At 44.7% G+C, this 20,916-nt stretch overlaps 2 protein-coding genes across 14 annotated transcripts in view; one reads left to right on the top strand and one right to left on the bottom strand.

The window, feature by feature from the left end:
* The window catches only part of LOC6730424 (mucin-19), a 40,174-nt gene that overhangs the window by 6,215 nt on the left and 13,043 nt on the right, over positions 1–20,916 (top strand). For 2 of the 12 annotated variants that reach the window (XM_039291167.2, XM_039291166.2), the window contains exons 2-12: positions 1,982–2,482; positions 2,595–10,504; positions 10,566–10,743; positions 12,357–12,444; positions 12,641–12,794; positions 13,701–13,977; positions 14,108–14,197; positions 14,729–14,776; positions 15,323–15,532; positions 16,399–17,311; positions 18,176–18,568. In XM_039291167.2, coding sequence (XP_039147101.1) covers positions 2,439–2,482; positions 2,595–10,504; positions 10,566–10,743; positions 12,357–12,444; positions 12,641–12,794; positions 13,701–13,977; positions 14,108–14,197; positions 14,729–14,776; positions 15,323–15,532; positions 16,399–17,311; positions 18,176–18,568 — 10,305 coding nt within the window. In that variant the 5' untranslated portion in view covers positions 1,982–2,438. The remainder of the gene's footprint in view (positions 1–1,981; positions 2,483–2,594; positions 10,505–10,565; positions 10,744–12,356; positions 12,445–12,640; positions 12,795–13,700; positions 13,978–14,107; positions 14,198–14,728; positions 14,777–15,322; positions 15,533–16,398; positions 17,312–18,175; positions 18,569–20,916) is intronic. The other 10 variants (XM_039291174.2, XM_039291175.2, XM_039291168.2 and 7 more) reach the window with 10 other exon arrangements.
* On the bottom strand, positions 10,743–12,251 carry LOC6730426. 2 transcript variants are annotated; one of them, XM_016179315.3, is made up of 2 exons: positions 11,586–12,251; positions 10,743–11,523 (listed from the first exon to the last, which is right to left on the bottom strand). In XM_016179315.3, exons 1-2 carry the CDS (start codon positions 12,166–12,168, stop codon positions 10,775–10,777), a joined length of 1,332 nt encoding a protein of 443 aa, XP_016022895.1. In that variant the 5' UTR covers positions 12,169–12,251; the 3' UTR covers positions 10,743–10,774. The 2 variants fall into 2 exon arrangements, with proteins under 2 accessions (XP_016022895.1, XP_044778269.1); XM_044922334.1 differs by having other exon boundaries at positions 11,582–11,696.

The raw sequence follows: 20,916 nt of genomic DNA, 5'->3' as shown, positions 1-20,916 counted from the left end.
TCGATTTTTCGCTTATTTAAAACAAACGTACAGTTGTGCGCAGAGACACAAAGCGACATAGACGCAGACATGAACAAAAACACAGACAGTGCCGTAGGAGAGTGGCCGGAGAGAGGCAATAAGTAAAGTATAATTTCACAATTTTTTAGATGTCTGCTTTGCTTACCCAAACGCTGACTGCGCTACATACATATGTACATATGTATATTACTATTGCTTTTAGTTTATTGTTTTTGCAATTACTCTGCCCGATTTGTTTGTGTAAAAACGGCCACGCCAAAAAATGGGAAGAAGCGGGCAAGAAGTGAAAACTAAAGCGAAAGAAGGAAAAATGCGACACACACACCACACTTACCACTCACTGATACTGATAGATATCTGCCAGATATACACGGTAAAGTCGCGCCGCACAGCACACCACTACCATGGAGCTAAACGGGCGTGTTTATGTACATACATACAAACCACTCACCTAATAATAATGGCAAGAGCTGAAACTAAATAAATAAATAGCTGAAATTGCAAAAGCAAAATGTAATTGATTACGGCAAAGTCAAAGCACCCGGAGGGCACCAACACAAATTGGCACTGCAAGAAAAACTGACGTGCTTTTACATATTTGCTGCCTGGCAGGACGATAAGATGAATGTTAAATACAATGAAAATATTTTTTTTTTTAGATGTGCGCGCTTTTTTTTTTTTTTGTATCCAAGTCGTACCGCAAATGGTCTTGTTTTAAGATTTTTATCAAAACTAGTTACTCATGGATTTCTTAGGGTGTAGAGGAGGCTACGACGACGACTGGTTAAATGATTGTCCAATAAGCGCGAACAACTCACGGCAAACCCACAAAGGGGCCAGTCCCGGGCGAGGGTAGGTGGCGGGTGTTGCGGGAGGCAAATAGTTTGATGGGGGGTGGGCGGTGTTAAGCTCGCCGCTTAGCCCATGCCACTCCACATAAGTTTCGCCGATGATGTGCCATTTGAGTGTGTGAGTGGCTGACTAACTGTGCTATACAACAAACCCCTACCTCTGCCATCATCCTTCGCACTCGTATTTATAACAGTGCACTGAACGCCGAATTTCGGTTGTCTGTCTGTGCGTCTATGTGTGTAAGTGCATATCTCTATGTACTCTCCGCAGTAGTTTTGTCTCTATATCTTTCCACTTTCCATTTGCACACACATAAAACAGACACCACACCTTGCCACCCCAGCACTTCTCTGCCACTCCCCCTTTTCGGCGCCCATTTGCATATCTTTGGTCTCTCGCAGCATCCAACAATAACAACCAGTCAGTCAACCCACCCGCCTTTTTTTCTTTCCTCTCTGCGGATTTTCCACTGCTACTTTAGATTTTCGTCTATAAGCAGCCGCTGAGACAATGCGAAAAATCGATAGAGTTGCCATTGTTTTTCTCGTTTTTCCCGTACGAGATTTTCACCGCAGATTCATACCAACACTCCACTCACAACTCTCCCTATAAAATCACAAAGAAGAAGAAGTGAACCATTTATTTAGTAAGCACTTTCATTTTAAGTAAAATAGTGGAATCAAAATATTACTTGTACAATCTGGACAAAATTGCTCAACATTTTGGGGGGTGAAACTGTACGTTATATGTGCCCTTCTGTGAAATTCATAAGCGTATAGCTTTTCCCCTTAAAAGTTAGAGCTACTGCAACGAAAAGTGGTTTTCATTCATAGAGTATAAATGTACCCATTTTGTTCAAAACTATTACAATAAGAACATAAAAAGCCTACGAACAAATATACATCATTCTTTTTGTCTTCTCTTTCCAGATCCATATCCTTTTATATTCATCTTACTCGGGACTTAAAAATAAAGCTTTCTGAAAATACGCTCAAAACCGAAATGCACTACTCTTCGTTGAAAAATTACCGTTTTTCGTGAAAAAGTTTAAGAAGTTGATTGGTACTAACCATAACTAATTCGAAATCTCTCTAAAATGTTTTTTCAGCTGTGAGCGAATGTGTTTCACTGCGAATATGTCAAAGGTCGGCCATGAAGTGCGCGAAACACGAAACACAAATGACTTTTACCCAATAAAAGCAACAACAAGAAGTTAAATTGCACACCAGTTGTAATTAAGTTTAGTAGTTAGAACCCACAACCAACTAATATATAATCATAATCGATAAGGCGAAGGTGGATTGAGACACCAGAGACCGACCAGATCCGCGGGGTAAAGTGAGAAGTGAGGAACGAACCTCTGAACCCCTGAGAAGTGAAACTTCTCCGCAATTGTCTGGCTCTCAGTCATCGACTACCTTTAGGCTTCCGACATTTTGACAACGGCCACGCGCAGAAAGCAGCATCAAAATTAAGCCAATTGACGACCAAATCTGAAACGCAGCGGCGTCGCGTCTTTCGACGCGTAACGGACATTTCTGTGTGCGCTGCGTTTAAAAAATCTGATGGATGGAAATGCACAAAATATGTTTCACGGAAATCATCAAGGGTGAGTGTAAACCCTTAGTTTCGGAATAAATAATATTGTGTTAGACTCAAATTCGTTGGCGAGTAGAAACCAAATTTTTGATATACAACTTTTTTCTTTTTCTGACCCACAGAGATCCCTATTACCGTTATGATGCGGCAGCCGCCGCAGCAGCCGCAGCCGCGGCGAACCCGCGTGCGATGGGACCGCCTGGCGGGTATCCTCCGCGCCACCGCCCCCCACATCCGCTACAGCAACAGCCCCAATACCCATCGTACCAGCCAACGGCGGAGAATCTCTACGGGCTGGGGGCCGCCGATCACCAGGCGGCTATGGGCCTCGGCGTTGGAGTAGGAGTTGGGGCCGGGATGGGCGATTTAAGCGGTTGGGGAGCGGCGCCCTCGGTTCCGGGTCAGGCAGCGGCTTATCCCGGAGCCGGACTGGGGGCCTATGGGCATCCGCAAGCGGCTCCACCAGCGCAGCAACAGCGTCAGAGCAACGCCAGCGCATACCGTCAACACATGCCCGCCTATGGACAACAGGACCAGCAGAAACTTGCTTCATACGGCGCGCAGCAGAGCATGATGGCGGGGTACGGATCACTGGCGCCCCAGCAGCAACAGCAGCAGCAACCGCCCACGCCCCAGCAGCAACAGCAAGCACAGCAGGTGCAACAGCAGGCGCAGCAACAACAACAACAGCAGCAGCAGCAGAGTCAGCAGCAGGCTCGACTGCCGCAGCATTATCCGCAAGCTCCTGGTCAGCATCCATTGTATCCTGGAGTGGGAGCACCCACCGTCCAGGCGGGACAACCTCCCACGCCTCAAGCATATGCTCACAGTCCGTACGGAAGTCCCATGCAACACCAACCGAGTAGAGGAGCTCCCCAGCATGTGGGCTACGGTCATACAGGACTAGATCAGGCTTCTGCTTACGGGCAGCATGTGCCGGGAGGAGCGCCACCGGGACACCACTTGACGGCGCAGCAGCAGCAGGCTGCGCAGCAATTGGGTGCCCACCAGCAGCAGCAGCTCCAATCGCAGCAGCAACAGCAGGCCCAGCAGCAGCAACCTCACGTCTCGCTAATGCAGCAGCAACAGTTGCCGGGTGCCGGATTGCCGCCACCGCATATGGGTATGCCTCCTAGTTACGGAAGCCACCATCAACAGCAACAGCAGCAACAACAGACCCAGCAGCAACAGCAGCAGGCAGCGCCGCCTTACATGTCCAGCAGCAAGCATCAACAGGCGGCTGCCCAGCTAAATTCCTCGCCCCAGTATCGTGCACCTTTCCCTCAGCTTTCCCCACAAATGTCGCCACGTCCTCCGACGATGTCGCCGCACCCACAAATGTCTCCGCGACCAGTTGGCGTGTCGCCGGCGAAACCACCACCCCCTCAACAGCAGCAACAACAAACGCAAGCGCAGCAGCCGCAACAGGTTGTAAGCAATCAGCCCAGCCAGCACAGCATTCAAGGCATGGTAGGCCTGCCATCGCCGCGCCCACAGCCGCCCACAAGTGGAGCAGGCGGAGCGGGAGCGAAGGGTCCTGCGCCAGTTGCTGCTCCCGTAAACACATTACAGGCCCTCGAACAAATGGTGATGCCATCACAGGCTCTCGGACTACCACCCATGGACTACCCATCAGCCTACAGAAGTGCCGTGGGTCCTAGGATGCCAGCTTCCCCCCAACAACAGCAGCAACAACATCAACAATGGGGGGCGGCTCATGGGGCACAGCACTTGGCGGCCCTGCAGCAGCAGCAGGCCCAACAACAACAACAGCAGGTACAACAGCAGCAACAAGCACCTCCGCAGCAGCAGCAACAGGCGGCGATGTTGCAGGCTCAGCAGCAACATCACCAGCAGCAGTTAAGCATGTATGGTCAGCCGATGGGACAGCAACAGCAACCACAAACCGCGCAGCAACAAGTTGTCCCACCGGTGACTTCACAACCGCCAGTGGTGGCCGCCTCTCAGCAGCAGCAACAACAACAACACCAGCAGCAATCACTCAACGATCAATTGCAGCACTCGATCAACGATATTGTTGGGGGTGGTAACAGTAGTGGAGCAACAGGAGGTGCTCAGAATCAGCACCAGCAGCAACCCCAACTGGCGGCCATGTCTTCGCCGTTGCATCAGCAAAATCTGCCTAACATGCACCATTTAATTCAACCTACCATGGAGACAACACAGCCGACGCAGCAGCAACAGCAAACGTCACAACAACAGCAGCAACCGCAGGCGACTTTAACATCGCCGCACCACCAGCAAATGCAGCATCAGTCTCCAATACACCAGCAGCAACAGTCGCCGCACCACCAGCAACATCTACCCAGCTATAATCAGTCGCAGCAGCAATTCGATCCATTTGCTAACATACTAGGAGACAATCAACCAGCTGCATCCCAACAGACAATGTCGCCCGCTCATGTAAGTTCGCCGGTACCCGCGCAAATGCAACAGCAGCAGCAGCAACATCAAACCCAACAGCAACCATCCCAACAAGTACCACAAAGCCAGCAACAACAGGTGTCGCAGCCGCAACAGCAAACGCAGCAGCAGCAACCCTCGACCCCATCACATCACCTAAGCAGCATTCTCAATGAAACAGCCAACTCGAATGATTCCTCCACCTTGGCGGTGGCTGCTAATGACAGCAACAACAGCAGTAGCAATAGTAGCACCAATAGCATTGTCAACAACCAGCCCACGTCGGTGCACGACAGTAATTCGCAAAGCAGCGTTAACAGCAGCAGCAACAACCAGCAACAGTTGCTCATGGACAACACGAATTCGCACGGAGGAAATTCGGAATCGGCCCAAAATGTTGGAGTAGATGTTGGTCTTTTTGATAACAACTCGATGTCCTCAAATTCAGCAGCAGTTGCTGCCGTGGCCTCCAATGCAGCTTCTGCAGCAGCAGCACTTTTAGATAGCAATTCTCAGTCCTCGAATGCGGAGTTTGAGAAGAATCAAAGCGAAGGTGAGGGACTCGGTGTTGTGGAAGGAGTTATTGCCAATGAAACTGATTTGCCACAGGATGAGAACAGTGTTTCTAAAACTCAAGACATAACTCTAAGCACGGAATTGCCAACAATACAAGACGATCTGCAAGATAAGCCCACCGCTGAGATGGAACAAACTCAACTGGGACAATCTTTAGGGGATTTATCTAAATCTTTGTTGGAGGAACCCAAAATAGTTGAGGAATCAGGAGAGGATAAAGCTCAATCGGCACCTGGTGTTGCACCGTCTGCAGATCCTATTATCCCTGTTACACAACCGCCTCAACAACAGATGCCTCCCATAGGGATGCCCATGCATCCTATTGCCCCCGGATATGATGCCCAGGCTCAGGGACAAGGGCACATGACTCCCATGATGCCTCCGTATGGAGGAGCGCCAGGAATGTATCCACCTTATCCCATGCTGCATCAACAAGAAATTGCTGCACTGCAGCAGCAGATACAGGAACTGTATTGCATGCCTCCAGGACATGAGCTTCAACACCAAGATAAGTTAATGCGAATGCAGGAGCGATTAAATCTTCTGACGCAGCACGAGGTAAACGATCAGTGTGCTGGCGGTCCACAGTGCTTATTGTTCCAAAACGTTCCGCCAATGTATGGACCACCAGGAAACCCTCTACTCAACCAGCAAATGGTAGAGAGCCCTCAAGTATCTAGCACCACGGGAAGAGGTCGAGGAAAGAGTGCCAATAAGCCACGCAAGCCTCGCGCCAAGAAGGGTGAAAAAGCCCAGGTGGGTCAGCAGCAAGATTTGATGGACATCAGCGGCAATGTAGCAATGGGAGCAGCCAACGCCGTTTCAAGTATCCCAACAACACAACTACCCGTCTCTGAGGATTGCGTGACTCAAGGAGCGGGAGATACCAGTGTGGTCGGTATGCTGGAGTATAGTGAAGGGATGGGTGATCTTTCTCAAGATGTGCACTCAGCCAACGAACTGGATACCTCGACTGATGGTAGTGGCAAAAAGAAGAAGCCCCGCAAGCCGAGAACACCTAAGGATCCAAATAAACCCCCACGAGATAGAACGCCGAAGGCGAAGAAGCCCAAAGATCCTAACGATCCCAACTCTACCGAGACACCAGCAGCAGGAAAAAAGCGAGCTGGTGTTAGTAAACGCAGGAAACAGTACGGAGAAGATGGGGCTGAGCAAACGGGAGAAGGTAGCGAAGTGGAAGACAACAAGCCACTGGTACCAAAAGCAGGATCTGCTGATGGTGAAGCTGAAACCACTTCGGCAGGAACTGGAGTGGATGGAGAATCTCCAGACTACGATGACATTCCCGTTTCAAAAATTCCGCGTGGCGCCAATGAAGATGAAAAGGAAGCGGAGGCCGGCGATGAAACAGTAGACTCTGTTCCAGATTCGGCAGGAGATCCTGCTTCTACACCGAGCAGAAGAGATCGTAAAAGATCCACTGCAAGGAGTCGCCGCAATGCAAATTCTGAGGAGGGAGGCAGTGCTCGCAAGAACCGTGGATCTCTTTCCGCCAAGGCACTAAAGAAGCGAAGGAATAGGGGTCGCATTGTACCTGAATCCGATGGCGAAGATGACACACTGGACAGAACTCCGCCTCCATCACCGCCACCAGACTCTGAAATGGATTCCAACAAGCGAAGATCGTCAAGGAATACTCAAAGAAAGAAATACATCGATGATGTTATGCTAAGGTTCTCCGATGATGAGAACTCTCTCTTAGTGGCTTCTCCCATAAAGAAGGATAAGAAACCATCTGCGAATGCGAGTAATTCCAATGCAGGAAGTGATGTGGAAAAAACGGAACCTCAATCTGGTGCCGAGGGAGACGCTGCCCAGGAGGTGGGTGAAGAAAAGTCTAATCTACCACTGGATGAAAGCAGTCAACTGGAAGCCAGTTCGAGTACTTCTGCAGCAGCGGAGAAGGAGCGACAAATCTCTACTGATGCTGCAAATGCAGCCATGTCTTCCAAACCCAATTACGTGTACATAAACACTGGCGATGAGGACAGCATGGTGGTTCAATTAGTTTTAGCCATGCGAATGGGAAAGCGGGAACTTATTCCGGACAAACCCAAAGAAAAAACACCCGAACCTAAACAAGATGAAGAGAAATCTGAATTAGATGAAGCCACAACTGATAATCCTGAGGGAGATGAAAAATCCAAAACTGAGGGTGAACCCAAGAAAGATTTAACCGATACCGAGGAAACGAAACTAGAATCCTCCGCAATGGAAGTAGACAGTAAGGAAGAATCCGAGCCTGATGATTCTAAGAAATCTGATGAAGACAATAAGGACAAGGATAAAATGGAAGTAGATGATGAAGCTGGAAAATCAGATAAAGAAAGTAAACCAGAAGAACAATCAGAAACAGTGAAAACTGAAGAAAATTCTGAAGCCACCGATGAAGGCAAATCCTCCAACGTTTCAACAGCAGAGCACGCCAAGGAACCTAAGACTGTCTTGGAAAAAATGGAGGTTGATGAAAAGGCAGATGATGACCAATCGCCTGTATCAAAAGCAGAGGGATCTGACGAAAAATCTATTGATGACTCCAACCCCGAAGAGGCTACTACAGAAAAGAATAAGGAAAGTTTGGAAATGGAAGGGGAAAAGGAGTGCGTCAAGGAGGGAGAAGAATCCGTTAAGAAAGAGAATGACGAGAAAACAGAAGCTGATATGGAAAATAAGCCAGAGCCCGTCTTTATCGATGTGGAGGAGTACTTTGTGAAATATCGCAATTTCAGTTATCTACATTGCGAGTGGCGAACGGAAGAGGAACTATTAAAGGGTGATCGTCGCGTAGCTGCTAAGATTCGTCGCTTTCAGCAAAAGCAGTCTCAGCAGTTGAATATATTTGAGAATATCGAAGACGAGCCCTTCAACCAGGACTTTACTGAAGTGGATAGAGTGTTAGACATGTCTGTGCATACAGATGAAACCAGTGGAGAGACTACAAAGCACTACCTGGTAAAGTGGAAGTCACTTCCCTATGAGGATTGCACTTGGGAGCTAGAAGAAGATGTAGATAACGACAAAATCGAGCAGTACCTGCGCTTTAACAAAATCCCTCAAAGGAGCGAGTGGAAGTCTAAAAAACGACCGCATCCAGAATTGTGGAAAAAACTGGAAAAGACGCCCGTCTATAAGGGAGGAAATAGCCTTAGACCCTATCAACTTGAGGGTCTTAATTGGTTGAAGTTTTCATGGTACAACACCCACAACTGCATCCTCGCTGACGAAATGGGTCTTGGAAAAACTATTCAAAGTTTGACATTTGTGCACTCTGTATATGAGTACGGGATTAGAGGACCTTTCTTAGTTATAGCTCCCCTATCTACAATTCCAAACTGGCAGCGAGAGTTCGAGGGCTGGACGGATATGAACGTAGTTGTTTATCACGGCTCGGTGACAAGTAAACAAATGATACAGGACTATGAATATTACTATAAGACAGAAAGTGGAAAGGTATTGAAAGAACCAATCAAGTTTAACGTTTTGATCACCACTTTTGAAATGATCGTGACAGACTACATGGACTTAAAAGCCTTTAACTGGCGCCTTTGTGTGATTGATGAAGCACATCGTCTTAAGAATAGGAATTGCAAACTCCTTGAGGGTCTGCGGCAGTTAAATTTGGAGCACAGAGTATTGCTCTCCGGAACTCCCCTACAAAACAACATCAGCGAGCTGTTCTCTCTGTTAAACTTTCTGGAACCCTCGCAGTTCTCCTCACAGGAAGAGTTCATGTCTGAGTTTGGAAGTCTTCGCACTGAAGAAGAGGTAAATAAGCTGCAAGCTCTACTAAAACCAATGATGTTACGTCGTCTGAAAGACGACGTAGAGAAAAGTTTGGCGCCCAAGGAAGAAACAATTATCGAAGTGGAGCTAACTAACATACAAAAGAAATACTATCGAGGTATACTGGAACAAAACTTTAGTTTCTTGAAAAAGGGGACCACATCTGCTAATATCCCAAACCTTATGAACACTATGATGGAGTTGAGAAAGTGCTGCATACACCCTTATCTCTTGAATGGAGCGGAGGAACAAATCCAATATGATTTCAAGTCCCAGCATGGCGAAGATCCTGAGTCCTATTATAAAAATCTGATTCTCTCCGCTGGTAAAATGGTTTTAATTGATAAATTGCTACCCAAACTTAAAGCAAACGGCCATCGCGTTCTAATATTCAGTCAGATGGTACGTTGCTTGGATATCCTTGAAGATTATCTGGTGTATAGAAAGTACCCCTTTGAGAGAATCGATGGGCGCATTCGCGGTAATCTCCGCCAGGAGGCCATCGATCGGTACTCCAAGCCAGGTTCCGATCGCTTTGTATTTCTCCTCTGCACCAAAGCTGGTGGGTTAGGCATTAATTTAACAGCTGCTGATACTGTTATTATTTACGATTCGGATTGGAATCCACAAAATGATTTGCAGGCTCAGGCCCGATGCCATCGTATTGGCCAGAGAAAGATGGTAAAAATTTATCGATTGCTTTGCAGGAATACCTATGAGCGCGAAATGTTCGACAAAGCTTCCATGAAACTAGGATTGGACAAGGCTGTATTGCAGTCGATGAACACCCAAGGGTCTAAAGATGGCAATAACAAGCAGCTGTCCAAAAAGGAAATTGAAGATCTTTTAAAAAAGGGTGCTTACGGGGCCGTCATGGATGACGACAATGCTGGTGACAAGTTTTGCGAAGAGGACATCGATTCAATCCTTAAGCGACGCACTCAAGTCATTACAATGGAATCGGAGAAGGGATCCACCTTCTCAAAGGCTTCATTTGCTGCATCCGGTAACCGGTCGGATATTACTATAGATGATCCTGATTTTTGGACAAAGTGGGCAAAAAAGGTTGACATTGATCCCGATGCTTGCGAAAGGGATGAAACGGAGGACTTGGTTTTGTCCGAACCCAGAAGACGCACCCAAATCAAACGCTACGGCCACGAGGATGTAATGGAGCTCAATTCCGAGGAATCTTCGAATGAGAATAGCGACGAGGAGGGAGGAATAGGTAAGGCTGAAAAAAGGAAAAATTCTTATGTAAACCATTTCAATCATTTAAATCCAATTAGGACTCCGTTCCCGTCGCCGCAAGGAGAAGCGAGATCGTGCTCGTGAAAAGAAGGGCAACGATGAATACATTCCTCGAGAACGGGATGCTTTGGCTGCATTGGGCTTGGAGGAAATTCAATACGGAAACTGGGCCAAGTCTGAGTGCTTTAAAGTGGAGAAGGGACTGCTTTCCTTTGGGTAAGTTTATAACGACTTAAAATGCCACAATTTAATTTTCTTCGAGCCGATTTCGCCGACGTATGGCGTTGTTGAGCTTCATATTGAGGATGTAGATCTTTCTCTGCAGCATTTTTTCTTCCTTTTCAAGGACGTGGGCCTCTTCCTTTCGCTCGATATACTCGCTGACACTGGGGGCCTCATAGTCCTGGAGCTGCGCTCTCAACTCATCCAGAGTCACGTAGTCCTTGGTATTGTGCATTTGAACTGCGGCCACCTCCTTTTCCAGTTTCTGAATGGCTCGCGTGACTTCATCCGTTCTATTCAGAACGGTACGCATTTCTGTTTCCAAGTTCATCATGGCCTGTTTTTCCTCAGTCATGGCCAAGGACGTTTTTCCTGTTACTCCTTTAAGTCCCGCCATGTGGATGTTTTTTTCTTCCAGTTGATTCACCAGCTCGGTTCTCTTTATAATAAGTTTTTCAAAATCTACAGCCGTCAGGATACCACTCAGGTCTGATTTGGTTATCAAATCCGCCCGATGCTGCTGACATGTTTCTTGAAGCGATACTATGGTTAACTTCATCGTTCCTAGTAAAGCGCGTGCATTTTTAAACCAATTTGAAGTGAACTTGCGTAATTTCCGTTCAATCTGTCGCTCGGTTGCAGACTCCAAAAAGGCTACATCGTTCTCATCCCTTAAAAAGTGGAGCATAAAGTTGTTCTCCGTCTCAATGGTTTCCTCACTTCGAAAACGCAGCTCTTCTATCTTGGCTCTTAACTGTTTCACTTCAGTCATGGCTAAAAAGTAGATTGTAAATGAATGAGTTTTGAAAACGAGACCTAAAATGCAACTAACCCACCATTTCTTTCAATATCTGCGACCCGCTTTTCCACCTCAGCAGCTCTTTTCTCCGCCATTTCGGCTTTGGCCTTAAAATTTAGTTTGTAGTCCATTCCACGTCGCTTTTCTGGAGCAGATATGCCACTTATGGATACTAGCTGATTCACTGACATTGGTATCGAGCGTTTGGAGCTGGAGTGTCGGCTATTTATGCCATGACTTCCCTGCGCCGATCCTCGCTTTGTTTGCAACTTTCTAAGAATGGAAGTACGGCGCTGTCTCAATCCCAATAACAACTTTGGATCGTTCTTCTCGAGGAATTCGACCATTATGTGGTTCTCCAGCCTTAAAGTAGCCACATCATTATGCACTTGCTCTATAGTGTGGAGCATGTCGATGGCGTCCAAACTGGACAATCGCAGTTGACGCTCTTCTTCCGTAAAGTTGCGAAAGTCCTCCAGATAGAACTTGTAGATAATAGCCACGACGTCCAAGTCCTGCGGAGCAGCATATTCGAATACGTGAAGTTTGCTTGGATGAGATTTCACCGAGCGTCTGCTCTGCGTATCGGTTTTAAGGCTGTGTCCTGACGTGCTCATCATGAGACCAGTAACGTTAAGGAATAATTTATGGAATTTGTGTGTAATATATATATATTTTGACCGGCTTTGTGGTGATAAAGGGAAAGTATATAATGACTAGATTGGTACAATAAAACAAAGTCTATATCTCCCTTTACCCAGTTATATTTTACAAACAAAAGTCTCATTGGTAAATTCTTTTTTTGCAGTTGGGGCCGGTGGTCGGAACTTTTGGAGTTAGGACAATTCAAACGAGGTTGGCGTGATGTAGACGTCGAGGATTGTGCTCGCATCATAGTAAGTTAAATGAAACTCAAACCAAATATAAACGTGTGCAAAAAAATGATGACCAACCATGCTAATATTGAGAAAACTCGAGGTTTTCGCTGAGTAAAAACTTTCTTCTCAACCCGCTGAACCATATAAATATACACAAAGTTTATAGAACGCACTTCACAAAAGCATTAACATTAATATTGTTCTATTCTCGCAGCTTCTTTACTGCCTGCAGGTCTACAAGGGTGATGAGAAAATCAAGACGTTCATCTGGGACTTGATAACACCTACAGAGGACGGGGAAGTGCAGAAGATTAGCAGGGATCATAGTGGCCTACACAACTTGGTGCCACGAGGTAGGAATGCCAAAGGTATGGTAAAAGATACATTTACGCACACTCCAACTGCTGCACGGACGTAGAGAGTTTTAAAAAATCAATACAAAAGTAATATAAACGAAACGGTCTACAAGAAAAAATTAGCAAACACGTTTTGTACAAAAATTTCTTTACGCTATCTGTACTGGGCTCTGGACTTTCTACAACATTTTAATTGCGTTCTTCTACCTATTTGTATCCGTAAATATCAGATACTGAAAGCAAGAATATAACTTAATTTGTGTACTGTCTAATGGCCTCTCCTCCGTGAAAACTTACTTAAATATCGAATCAAATCACCCAACAAAGACTGAACCAGAACAGAGACATCAATTATTGACTCATGTACGCGACGCGACGAAAAGAAGTGTGTGTATGTTTTGTTGCCATGCAAATGTATGCCTTTTACTATATCAAATCTGTTACTTTTTTTATGTACATAATAAATAACATTTTACTTACATACCCATTAAAATTCATATTAACTTTTTATATAGAGTAGCCTAAAACATTTTCTAATTTACTACTAATTTATATATTATTTGCTGTTGTTGAGATGAAAAATGTGTAACTAAAAAGCTAACATTGTAGGAAAGATACATAATATCTCAAAGTTTTAAAATAATTAATTTTTAATATGTGGTTCATTTCATAAAATCATATCCCTTGTGTATCATTTTCATGTATGGAAAATATTTTAAATTATAGCCAATTTGAGTACCCCTCAAAAAAATCCATTTTTTAAACTATCAGAGATCCGATAGTGCTGTAAATTCATTTTGATTTTACATTTCCTTTACTTAGAGCTTTGTTGCCCTTCAGATTAGTTTATATATTAGTCTGAAGGCAGCTAGAGAAATATTAATATACTAATGTGTAAACACTACTTTTGCTTTACAGGTCGCAACGGAGGAAAATCAAACAAAGAATCCACAGGAGTGTCTACTCCTGCTCCGGGCTCTGCATCCGGAAGCAATAGTGGAAACACAACTCCGGCTCACAAATCTAGTGCGCTGGATGGGTCAGATAAGGACAGCGGCGGCATAAATGCCAGCGCCGTGGCCGCGGCGGTCACAAGCATTCACGATCCAAATCACTGGAGCAAGAAGGAGAAATACGACGCTGATGCGTACTTGGAAGGCGCCTACAAGAAGCATTTAGGCAGACACGCCAATAAGTGAGTCGTGTGGAATCGAACTCGTTATAAGCTATTTCCAAATTTGAGATGGACTGTTGCTAATAAATTTTTTCGCTCTCTTTTCCCCTTATTTTCATATATTTTGTTTACTTAATGTAAATATTTACAGGGTTTTGCTGCGCGTGAGGATGCTTTATTATATTCAACATGAGGTCATTGGCGACTTTGTTCAGCAGATAAAGGACAACACGCCTATCAGGTAGGCGTGGCACTCGGAGTCACCTGCTAAACACTTGGCATTCATTAATCATTTTGTTTGTTTGTTTGTTGTTGTTGTTGTTGATTGAATGATTGACTGGCTGATTATAAAAGAGTTTTCATTAATTTTGTATTTAATTTAACCTTTTGTTATAGATACTTTATAGCCTTTTATCTAATGCCAATTTGTGTTTTTTTTTTAAATTATTATTAACCTTTTTTTATAGAACTTTGTGTCAGGTGGAATGTGATTCTCCTTTATTCGCTATGTATCTCTATACTGCAACTCTCTTCGTATTTTCGATTGCTTGTCCATTAAAATGTTAACACTTGTACATCTATATACACGATTCTGCTCATTTGTAACCACAACATTTAAATTCTATATTTTGCCAACTAATCTTCGGCGTATCGACTCTTCTTCTATCGCTGTGTTTTGTATCTTTTCGATTCGTTTAACAAACCTTAAAAATACCTAATTGACCTCATTGCGATATCTATACGTATATTATATAACCACCAAAAACTGCAGCAGTACGAGGGCCAAGCAGCAGTTGGCACTGAATCTGAATTTGGAAAGGTAATATCCCCATATATTCCTCAACCACCGATATCGATCGCCATCGCTCGTCGCCCTCGCTTGCACGCACGCTGTTTTCCGCTTTTAAGAAAAAAGCTGGCGAATAGGGAAATTCACGCTACCAACATCTTTATTAACCTCCATACGTGCAGTCTTCCTCATAATACAAAAACCGCCAAGTTATTCATGCAATTAAATAGTTAATTTATATTTTTTAATACGAATACCAAATTCAAAAAACAAGCCATCAAGAAGCTCAACTAACCTTTTAAATTTTGCTTTGTATGATTCTGCATTTTGTAGTGGTAAATCTGTAGTACAAATTGGCAATTAACAATGTTAAAATTTTTACTTTATTTCCTCTTATGGTATCTCATTTTTTATTTTTGTTTTATTTAACATCATACAAAAAATTGTTGAACCGAAAAAATTGAATTTTTACTAAACAACGCATTTCTTTTTTCGCGCATCTCTCAACTTCCCCAATCCACCAAACACATTTGAATGTTATCGAATGTACTCATCGACCGATACGATCATATGTAGCGAACTCCCCATTCGCCCGCCGCCAACGCCAGATCAAGTGCCATCTTCATGGTGGAATCCCATTTGTTGTGATAAGAGCCTGTTGGTGGGAACCTACAAGCATGGCTGTGAAATGTATCGTCAAATGCGCGCCGATCCCAATCTGTGCTTTGTCACCCATGTGGGCGCCGGTGCGGCCGGTGACGATCTGGCTGTCACGAGTTTGCCGATGTAAGTCTTCAAAATGAAAACAATCAATTCTAAATTAATTTGGTGTGTTCTAAAGAATCTATATTTCAACGTGTACCTTCTGCACACACACGTAACATTAATATTCATTTTAACAGCAAAAACTTTGGTGAAATTATTTGATAATTGTTATAGAGGTTTTTTTCAACACGCCGGATAGAGAAAGCAACAAATGAAAAGAGATATAAACCACACATAAGCGCCATTGAGTAATTCATATACATCACACAAAAGTACTAAAATTAAAAAAAATACGCTTCAAATTAGACCTGGATGGAAGGAACATGCAGGATTTGCTTAAACTCATTTTCATTCCCATTCCCCACGTGCACATGCATTCATCTGAAAGTCTTGGCATTGAAATGTGCTTCAAACATTTTTTCAGCTATTAGCGTTTAATATAATAATACATTAAAGATTACAATTTGGTAGACAGTGCTATTTATCCATCAAATGTTATGGTCATAAATCACAATAATTGTTTTGTTGAATTTTAATAAAGACTAGATTTAATTTAAATTATTCAAATCAAATTAAAAAAGTACTTTCAATCCAAATTGAAAATAATTGTGCTTGTTCATAGAATTCTCGCCGTATAATTTCTTGATAAGGATTAACGAAATATTCTCAGAACAGCGGAACTTACGGGGCTTCCATTAACGCGCACATTGAATGCATTGATCCATTGACATTGCGCTGAATGTGTGTGTGTGCGTGTGTTTTGTGAATTTTCTCTCAGTGTAGTATAAACGTTTTAACTGCGTTGGGCATGGCCTGCATCTGATATATGATCTGTGAATTCCAGTCAATTGCTACTAACTTTCAAACCCTTTTTTCTGGAACCACAGAAACGAAGACGATGCAAATTCGAAGCACGATGATGGCGACGAGGTGGACGATGACGGCACTACAACGACCAAAGACTCTGACTCTACCAAACTCACCGGGGGCGATAACAAGGACTCGCTTCTCGACCCGGAGCGTCCTAGTTCGTCTGGTAAGAGCAGCAGTGAAAATGGTAGCGGCGGAAACGACAAAACGGAAAGCGAAAATGATGCCACAACCGTTTCCGAATCCTCATCCAAATCCGAAGTCTTGCCGGGCAAAGGCAGCGATCTCGATGTGTCGGTCGCCCAGCAGGACGCATTATCAGCAACTCTTGAATCGGCAAATACATCAGATCCAAAAATGAATAAAAATGACGCACAAGTCTCAGCCTCTGTTTCCTGCGATCCGGCCGACTCTAGTTCATCCGAGGCGGCAGGAAAAGCTCAGGGGACGGGGGTCCAGACTGGCGATGCCGGAGAATTGGACATCGAATCGGAGAAAAAAGAAAACGAAAAGGAAACCAAGGAGTCAACTGCTGATGCTCCTGCTGTGGAAGCCAAAAAGGATAGCGCTGCCATTGCCCGAGCTGAAGGCGATAAAACGGAATCATGCACTAACAATGCTACCACAAACATCTCCACCACCACTACTACTACTACCATTACCAATACCACCACCACCACCACCAATAATCCATCATCCAAAGCGGCTAACTCTAACAACACCACCGACCATGCTAACTCAAACTCACATTTAGGCTTGGACGAGGAGGAGAGCGTCGCCGGCAGCTATCCGCCAACCGTGGCAGCCGTCGAGGACGCCACTACTATGTGGCCATCTATGCAGGACCTCAACACGCGTCTCCGGCGGGTGATCACTGCCTATCAAAGGAATTACAAGAAAGAGGAATTAAAACTGCAGCAGAAGGCAAAGGTAGGTGCAATAGCCTTTGTCACATACCAACCCTTTTCATCATATCATCTCCATTCGTTGCCACTTCAATGAGAGAACATACATATATTAAATTCCCTTTACACCCAGAGTATAAAGGTATACTAAATTCGTTAAAAAGTATCTAACAGGCAAAATTGAACGTTTCTGTCTGTCCGTATTAACATCGAGATCTTGAAAACTATAAACGCTGCAAGTTTCCTTGAGAACTGTCACGCTCACGATGTTTTGATTTTCTTTTATTTTTCTTTCGCCAATTTCTAGCGATATTTTAAAATTCGCGTTTTCTTCAAATTAAATTGTTATCTTTGAGATTTATAGTCACACACCCTTATTAACGACTATGAAAAATCTAAAAATTAAATAACTTCCGAAACTGTCTGTTACCTAACCCAAATGACAATTGAATCATTTTACGTTTTTTGTTCTACGTTTCATGATTATGTTGTAGTGTCCAATGTTAGAAGTATGTAGTTTTGTTGCTTAGCTGTTGGCTGTAGTTAGTTGCGAACCGTGCACCGTAGTTAGCGTACAGAACGGACAGTGGACATTGACTTGGACAAAGAAGCGGTTCCAAAAATGCAACCGAATTCAATTCACCCAAAGCATCAAAAGCTATAAATAAGAAAAATTCATTAACTAAAGCAGCCAACAGCTGATAAACTAAACTATGTAAAACGCTGACAGAGGATTGCACTTAATTTCTTTACCATCAAGACCATCTTAATAAAATCATCCTCAGCCACTACCCTGAATCCGTGACATGTTTTCTGGCCTTTTTGCTGAACTTGCAAAGTTACCAACTCCACCAACTCTTTCTCTGTGATTGTCACATTTGTCCCACAGCTCCAGGCATTGGTTTCATCGACACCGCCGCTGTCGGTACCCACCACTCCCACCCTTCAGTCTATGCAAATGCAGCTGCAGAGCGGCTCCGGCAGTGGTGGGTCCGGAATAGGATCCTCTGCTCAGCACGATGCCAGTGGCCGGAGTCTTCAGGCGTTGATGCAATCGCAGGGGGCCAGCACATCCGCAGCAGCGGCCGCCGCCGCATCAGGTGCTGGAGGATCCTGTAGTGGATCCGGCCAGGTGGGCATGGGCGGAGCGGGAGTCATGCCAGCTATGCCAACCGCCGCCGACATAAGCCTAATGCTCAGCATACTCAACACCACAGATGTCAACCAGCTGGCCAACTTGGACATCAATAAATTGGCCATGTACCTGGTCAGCATGAACAATGTACGTTAGTGATGAGTACCCCCTCTCTATATAAAACATTTTTATATTATAACCACTTACACTGCTACTCCGAACAATCATCCCGTTGCCCTTATAAGCAACCCCCACTCAAATAAATCCTCAACTGCAACTCGGTGGCTAAAGCAAAAACAGAAAAGCCACCCTTGAGGCTCTAATAGACCATGAACACTTTAATAAACTCCTTCAATCCGAAACCTAAAAAAAAAAACACTGACAAAAAAGCACGCAACTCCACAAAACACTATTAACCTTACTAACCTGCATGTGTTCGTAAAGTATCATAATATAAACAAAAACCTTACATTTTGTCTAACCCATTTGTTTAAAGGGTGACGTTTTAAGTCATATTTGTGTGTACTATTAAGAGGAAAACATTTGGTTTTTCGCTTTTACTATTCAGAAAAAAGTGCGAATTTCGCGATATGGGTTTCTAGCAGTAGTGCTAATTTGTTATGAAGAGCTTTTCTCGAAATTTAATGTAAATACCCATTTTAACCATTGTCCACATCCTCACTTTGCGATGGTCTTGTGTAGAAGGCACACGAAAATAATACTGGGAATCAGCCTAAATAAATGACGAAGTCAATACCCAATCCCACAGTGGGGTTTTGAAGTTTTAGATGAGAACATTTTGTTAACTCGCCTTGCGGCTATGTATCCTCCCATTTGTGTGTGTGCGTGGTCCTTACTGAACGAAGAATCAAAAGCGAGCAACGACAAAACGAACGGGAGGCAGCGACAGAGCTGAGAACCGACAGCATACACTTATGCCTAATTTATGCAAAATAAAAGAAATACATACACTCCAATTGGAACCCGAATGCGGTGCACACGATGTTCAGATGGTCCTCTCGTTGGATGCCCTGTCCTCTTTTCTCATCGCATTTTATCTCATCTCGCGAATGGGAATGGGCATGCGAATGAGCGGCCAAAACGGAGGAAATGTCAAACCACTTTGCACACCCGGCGGCACAAACAAAAACAGCAACACACCGAACTCCTTCTCAAATCCACTGTCTAGTGCAAAACCGTTGCTTTCGATTCCTTGCCTCCGATTCGCCTTTTGCTGCCCCTTGAGGTGGCAGCATCAGCAGATACACCGCAACACAGTGGAACCCGCAACGTGTTGGCCACAAGGCATGGGGCGACATATGGGAAAAGGCAAAGCACCGAAGTCAGTTGTACAAGCTGCCTCTTCGATTCGCAGCAATCCCACTGTGCTGGCAGGCTAGAGATGCGCCAATTGCAAGCCAAATGAGAACGATTTTTGGTATTTCATATTCACTTATTTATGAATATCCGAGTACCGGTATCGATTTGAATAAGAGTGCCGAAAGCGATACTGCGCTCCAATACATTCGATTATTATGCCATGGCTATAGAAATGTGAAAATTTTAGAAGACCATAGTCGGGAAATTCCCCCTACAACTGGTCATCGCTGAATGGCCGACGTTGGCATTATCAAAAGAAAAGGCAGAGAGGCAGCGGTAAAGGCAGCGCGCCATCAATCAAACCTACAACAACAACAGAAGTACAAGGAGCGAAACAATCCGGTAATGGTGGAGGGACGGAAGAAGCGGCGGCAGCAAGAAGAGCAAAGCCAAGTGGTTGTTGCTGCCGTTGCCGATGTTGTTGTATCGACGAACTGGAGTTCTTTGGTGACGATGGTTGCTGCGGCTGCCGCGACGTAAGCAGTGGCGTTGGTGGACGGCTTGGTTTTATTGCTGTTTTTGTTGTTGTAGTTGTTGTTGGCCATTCGATATCATCGGGTGGTTGTGCTGCCTAGCTACGTTGGCTGTACTTGCGCTGCCGCCGCCTCGCTGTATGTATTAGTTTTCCATGCGAGAGTGCCTCACTCTCTATCTCTGTCCCGCTCCCTAGATGTCTGCAATGTGTGTTTGTAATTTTACATTTTCTGGATTTATCCAATGTATAATTTTTTCTTTCGTATGCGCCCACCCAAATGTCTGGGGGGTGGCTGGTGCTGCTTCTGCTTCTGACACCACTGTTTCGGCTACTGCTCTCACGGACTGAATTATTGAGCGCAAAAAGGAGACGGGGATAATGGTGACCTGTTCCTCTTACGGTTTCCTGTTCTCTTCTTTCGCATACCGCGAGAATTCGATAAAGACGCCTAATTGTGCTCATTTGGACTCCCATTCCTCTGCTCCCCCAGACCTCCGGGAAGGTCGCCCCATTGCACGGTGCGCTGCTGCTTTTGCTTAAACCCACTTTTTGCTTTGTTCTGTTGATTCCTTTTTGCAGTTGCAACGTAACTTGCATTTGGAACACCTAACATAGAGAAGTTGATGGCTATCCTCCTGTG

Source organism: Drosophila simulans, chromosome 2L (genome assembly GCF_016746395.2).
Source record: "Drosophila simulans strain w501 chromosome 2L, Prin_Dsim_3.1, whole genome shotgun sequence".
In the NCBI taxonomy this organism is placed as follows: Eukaryota; Metazoa; Arthropoda; class Insecta; order Diptera; family Drosophilidae; genus Drosophila; species Drosophila simulans.
This window is presented reverse-complemented; position numbering and strand designations above follow the sequence as displayed.

Bases quoted from the DNA above. Each gene is read 5' to 3' on its own strand.
- LOC6730426 (XM_016179315.3), bottom strand. From the start codon at position 12,168: ATGATGAGCACGTCAGGACACAGCCTTAAAACCGATACGCAGAGCAGA. The intron at 11,524-11,585 runs GTGGGTTAGTTG...TCTACTTTTTAG, and splicing joins CGCAGATATTGAAAGAAATG to CCATGACTGAAGTGAAACAG.